We start from the raw sequence: 5,932 nt of genomic DNA, 5'->3' as shown, positions 1-5,932 counted from the left end.
GTGACATTGGAAAATTTATGGGAAGAGAAGTCTACAAGTACATGAAGTTACGGCGTTATGACGCGAGGCGGGTATTTTCTGTTAGTAGCTACTCACCATACACTATGTCTCTTAAGGGGCCTACTTATTTCCTTGGAAGAACAATCAGTGCTGTGCCATGGGGCATGTTTGCCGACAAATATGGGAGGAAACCCTGCATTGTGATCAGTATCCTCTCAGTGTATGACATATTCAGTTAAATCATATGAAAAACATACTTTTATTTTACTCCGTTCAATTAAATCAAAGTAAACCCTATTATACATCTTCTTTTTCAGGATTGTACTTAACACCCTCTTTGGCCTTAGCACGACTTACTGGATGGCAATTCTTACTAGGGGGCTACTTGGGTTACTATGTGGTATATTAGGACCAATCAAGGTAAAAAATATCGTTTGAGTGGCTAAGATTAATTAAGAAGTACTTAAATGTTGAACACACATTGTTGTATCTGCACTCTCCAGGCCTATGCTTCAGAAGTCTGTACAAAGGAACACCAAGCGCTAGGAATTTCTCTTGTAAGAATAGTTCATCTTTATGTTTTGTTTTTCTGACTCGGTAATTACTAGCTGATATTTATATCAAACATTATATCGTAGGTCACATCTTCGCGGGCAATAGCTCTTATTATTGGACCAGCCATTGGAGGATTTCTTGCACAAGCGAGGATCAGTCCACTATGATGTAGAGTTATGGAATTCTATCCTTGAATTAACATTGTATTTAACTGGTTTATCAAACTAAGGGTCAATTATTTCCAGGAGCCCTCCATAGAAAATATGCTACATGTGGTCTTCCAGTAAAGCCATCACTGTAATAATTCAATGAGCCGCTATAGGTACATGTAAAAATGGTGTAGACCTTGAGAGTAATACATAGATCCTCTACTAATTGGCGCAAATGCGAAAGACTGGGCTAATAGGCAAGAACTTTTCTGTGATGGCAGTTCAAAAAATGCTTTATTCCGAAGGAATTTCCACAAAATCTGTATTTAACCGTAAAAGTGATAAATATAATATTTGTTCGAATGATGAACATAACATGTCTCTTTGGAGACTAATTAGTGATCTTATATGACCCACCCTGGCTAACATTGTGTATTCTCTGTTGTGCGTTAGCCTGCAAAAAAGTACCCGGATCTTTTCTCCGAGGAATCCATATTTGGGAGGTAAATTATTACTTATAATGTTTCAGTGATATAAATTTTGCAGCATTGGGAAGATAAGATAAACTTTCAAACATCTTATAGGTTTCCATACCTCCTCCCTTGCTTGGTCATATCGGTACTAGCTGCAGGAGCATGTATTACATGTATTTGGCTTCCGGTATTGCTCCAAAAATCTCCCTATGATTCTATTCTATACCATTAATTCCTACTTTAATGAGTGAACTTTTAGGAAACTCTGCACATGTACTGTGACGACAAAATAGAAGCTATTGACACAATGGAGGTACAAGTTGATGACTCGATCTTAGAAGATGGGAAAACTAAAGAATACGGGTCGGAAAGAATGGCATCTACAAAGAGCCTACTAAAGAACCGGCGGTTGATGTCAGCAATAATCCTCTATTGTGTATTTTCTCTCCATGATACAGCTTATTTCGAGGTAAATCTATATTTAGGTATCTCAAACATACCCAACAACATTTTAGTACGAAAAATATGCTTTTACCTATCCTAGAGAAGAATCATACCAGGAACCAAATCAACTTTTTTTTTAATAAGGAACTAAAGCAACTTTCCATGTGTTCTATAAATTTCATCTTCAGATATTTTCACTGTGGGCTGTGAGCAGCCGAAAGTACCGGGGGCTGAGTTTAAGATCTCAGGACATTGGTACTATTCTAGCTATCTCAGGTATGTGATGTTTTTCTTCAACTCGTATAATATGATCATTGCACAAGCAGCAAGAGAGACATACTAAGCCCAAAATGAATGAATACGACATATGCACAACATTGCTCCTCTATGTATTACATGTAGCATTGGTGTTGTTTTGTTTGATATTGTAGGGTTTGGTGTTTTGGTGTATCAACTTGTGATTTACCCATTACTTGCCAAGTATGTTGGGTTAATCAAGCCATTACGCTCTGCGGCGGTATGTGAGAAGACCATTTGATGTCGACATGCTCTTTAATACGGCGAATCTATTGTCCAGTACTAAATGTACACTTTTTCAGGTATTATCTGTACTTCTCCTTGCAACATATCCTTTAATGTCCAACCTATACGGCATGGAGCTCCAAGTACTCATCAACATAGCTTCGCTTTTGAAGAATATGTTTGCAGTAAGTCAATTTTTATGATTGAAACAAATTGCTAGCTTGCTATTATTATTTATGATTTGTTTAAAGTGAAATAATGCAAATTAGGGGTGTTACATGGGTGGGATCAAAGAACCATAGAGCCCATCTCGTGCAAATAAAATTCACACATCCCTGCTTACATTAGTAACCATCCTATAGAAACATGTTGAGCATCAAGAAAATATCAGGCCGGAAGAGTAATAACATATTCCTTTAGAAAATACAAACATGTTTATGAGTATTTTTGGACGGTCTAGATAAACCACATTTGAGCACCACTCACACAAATGAAATAAAATTAATTTTTCAATATATTTGGAGAAAGCAAGCTCCATAGACAATGATTTTAATATACAATTTAATTATGACCATATATTAATGTATCATCTACCTGCAAAAATAATAATTAATGTATCATCTGAAATGGAACAGGCCACGATTACTATTGCCTGCAACATTCTGCAGAACACATCGGTGGTATGTATCATCCATCTCGTTGTATTTCGTTATGGTAGACACCTTTGCTACGTTCTAACTTCTCTGATGAAAACATGTACAGCCACAAGAACAAAGGGGTGTTGCAAATGGTATTTCAGTGACCCTAATGTCAATCTTTAAAGCAGTAGCTCCAGCAGCAGCAGGAATTTTGTAAGTGCAGTGTTTTTCTTGTGTGTGTGTGGGCAGGAATTGTTGTTTTTTATTTTTTTGGCTGAAATTGTGCTTACTAGCCAGTTTGCTTATTTCTTTCCATTTTGCAGGTTTTCATGGTCTCAGGAAAACATAACTGGGTTGTTCTTACCAGGTAAACACATTGCTCATCCAACCCTGCTAATTAGATTTATATTGATAGTTTTTAACTTGAATGGAAAGAGGTGCATATTGTCAGAGCATATACTTATTTGATTTATTATTTGATATGCAGGTGATCTGATCATGTTCTTGATGCTAAACATGGTGTCAGTAATTGGGCTCTTGCTGACATTCAAGCCATTTTGCTCTATGCCTAGTGCGACCAAATAATGAACCCATGGTTATGTACATGTAACTAGTGAAGTTAAATTAGGGACACTACCACAGATTTAATCCCCGAATAAATAAATAAACTTTGTGACTTCATGTATTGTGTGATGAATATTTTTCATACTTTTAGGTTGTGTGATCAGATGTGACATGATATCTTTTTATTTCAGTAATTTGGTTTATGTAACTTGCTTCTGGCAATACCATCAAGCATGTTTTCTAGATTATTGATCAGAAGAGTCGCATACGTACCATGAACTTGGTTACAATGAGTCCATTTTTTGGGGTTGAAGATATGTATTGTGACTTGAACCTTGGCATCCACTGTACCAACAGAAACAAGAAGCTTACCCTAAAAAAAACAGAAACAAGAAGCTACCTGATTTTTTAGTCAAGGGACCGTGCATGATTGGTTTGCTGCCAATATTTGGCTAGCCAAATGTTGGCACTGTCAAATATTGATAATACCAATACTTGCCAACTATTGGCAATTTTGTGTGAGATGGCAAGACAATTCAGTAATCAACCAAGTAATACCACAATACCAAACATTGGCATGCCAAGTTTTGATATCAAACCAATTATCCTCGATGTATTTTATATTTGGTAGAAAAGGGATTGTGTGCCGCTCTTATGTGTACACCCCATCCGCGGCGAGCTCTACAAGCGTACGTAGCATCTCCGGCATCCTCTAGCGCTGCATTTCACGTGAGGAAGGCCGGTAGATCCTCGCAGAAATACACTCAGGGGCTTGCGGACGTACAGCACACAACTTCTGGTCATCAAGGCTTAGCAGCGTGGGTTTTTCTAGCTCATTACTTCAGCTCGGGACACGGAGAATATAGCACGTACACTGTTCTTCGCCAAGAAGCCACACTTGCTGGCCACAACCCTGAAGATGACGTTCGCGTGCTGCTGCAGATAATTAAGGAACGAGGAAGACGATGGCGGCCGGAGAGATGAGGTGGACTGAGGCCGGCCAAGTTTCTAGACGTAGGCGCGAGGATCGCCGGAGACGAGATTTCAGTTTAAGCCGTTCGCCCGTCTGGCTGCGACGAATGAAGGCCCGAACGAGAGAGCTTTTTTGTTTTGGTTGCTTTTTGATGGATGGTGGATGGAGGGGGCAGTTGCCGTCCACGACCCCTGTAAAAAAAATAGACAGGAGAGAAAACAATTAATGGAGTAGAGCTACTCCCGTGCACGTCAGTCATGCACAACTAAATTCGCTCGCTCGCATGTTAAGGCCCTTTCAGTGCTCCATGGTGGACAGATGCTAAGCATACCACATAAGCACACAACAATTAGGGAAGAGAAAGACAATTAGGGAAGAGAGAGAACACTTTGGTGATCCAGGAAGAATCAATGCCAAGCGCGTGAACCTAGGCAAACCACTTAAATGAAACAATTTGACCAATGAATGAAAGACTTTAGGTGCTAACTCATTAAATAAAGTGTGCTTAGCAACAACAAGTTAAGCACCTATGCATTGTGGAGTTGAGTTGCTAAGGTATTTAATGCACTTAGCATCTTATTTAAGCACCTTTGAATTGGAGGAGGTCTAAGGCTAGTCATAGTGGAAGTAACATAGCGCACTTCAAGAAAATTATGCTTATGTGGCAAGTAATTAATGAGATGTGGTAACATAATATGTTACTGTAACATAGCGCTTTCCAAGACAAGATGAGTCTACGAGCTAATAAATGAAACCATCTATGATACTACTATTATGTTATTTTGCATTATGAAGATAGTAACTTAGACTAGTGTCATGGTTACTCCCCACTATGACCAGCCTTAGTCACGCTAAATTCCGTACACGTTACGCTGATGTCATGCACAAGTTGTTCATGTTGCCTGACCACCAAGTCATTATTTTATTTTTAAACGCAGTATAGACGCGAACACTCATATATATACGCGCATACACCACCTCTATGAACATATACACGCACACCCTACCGTTATGAGCACCGTCGAGAGACTGAGCCGGCGTCTCGTAGTCGACGGAAACATCTCCCCCACTGAACGCACATCGCCGGATATACTGAAATAATCCAAGATTAATGGGAGTCCACATTCTTTTTTTCAAGGGATGGGGAATGTCATCATAACAAGAGATTTTACATGCATGTGTTGGTAGATTGCAGAACCTGCGGCAGCAACAGTCAGGGTGGAGTAGTCCAATCAAAACTCTTGTAGGGAGTGAGCACCGATACTCGACCCACCGCAAAGGATGACAGAATCGATGTCGTCTGGAGACGGCCTAACTCCACCTCCACCAAGGCCACGACGAAGGGCCCACCGTGGCAGGCGAGATGGTCACAACTGGGGGCGGCGCAGAGCACCATGGCGTTATAGTTGATGGACCACCATGGCCCCGCCGGGGGCGGCGGCACCGGCCACCTCTTGTCCGTGACGGGGTCCCAGACAATGAGGAGCACGCGGCTGTGGCCGACGGCAACGCAGCGACCTCCCAACTGGGATGGAGGTGATCACGCGGCACGGTCCTGGCGACGGATTAGGTCCTCTATGTGGTGTTCCGGAGACTGCAACACATATCTCTTTT

The 5,932-nt window shown here is 40.6% G+C and overlaps 1 protein-coding gene across 1 annotated transcript in view; it reads left to right on the top strand.

Moving 5' to 3' along the window:
* LOC119283825 (probable peptide/nitrate transporter At3g43790) overlaps window positions 1–3,417 on the top strand; it is a 5,344-nt gene extending 1,927 nt beyond the window's left edge. Inside the window, exons 4-17 of the mRNA XM_037563217.1 lie at window positions 117–220; window positions 318–420; window positions 504–557; window positions 639–701; window positions 1,158–1,207; window positions 1,289–1,364; window positions 1,437–1,646; window positions 1,810–1,897; window positions 2,053–2,138; window positions 2,221–2,328; window positions 2,779–2,823; window positions 2,906–2,994; window positions 3,105–3,148; window positions 3,269–3,417. Of these exons, the coding sequence (XP_037419114.1) occupies window positions 117–220; window positions 318–420; window positions 504–557; window positions 639–701; window positions 1,158–1,207; window positions 1,289–1,364; window positions 1,437–1,646; window positions 1,810–1,897; window positions 2,053–2,138; window positions 2,221–2,328; window positions 2,779–2,823; window positions 2,906–2,994; window positions 3,105–3,148; window positions 3,269–3,366 (1,218 nt within the window). The 3' untranslated portion in view covers window positions 3,367–3,417. The remainder of the gene's footprint in view (window positions 1–116; window positions 221–317; window positions 421–503; window positions 558–638; window positions 702–1,157; window positions 1,208–1,288; window positions 1,365–1,436; window positions 1,647–1,809; window positions 1,898–2,052; window positions 2,139–2,220; window positions 2,329–2,778; window positions 2,824–2,905; window positions 2,995–3,104; window positions 3,149–3,268) is intronic.
* Window positions 3,418–5,932: the final 2,515 nt, after the last annotated feature.

This window comes from Triticum dicoccoides, chromosome 4A, assembly GCF_002162155.2.
Source record: "Triticum dicoccoides isolate Atlit2015 ecotype Zavitan chromosome 4A, WEW_v2.0, whole genome shotgun sequence".
NCBI lineage: Eukaryota > Viridiplantae > Streptophyta > Magnoliopsida > Poales > Poaceae > Triticum > Triticum dicoccoides.
This window is presented reverse-complemented; position numbering and strand designations above follow the sequence as displayed.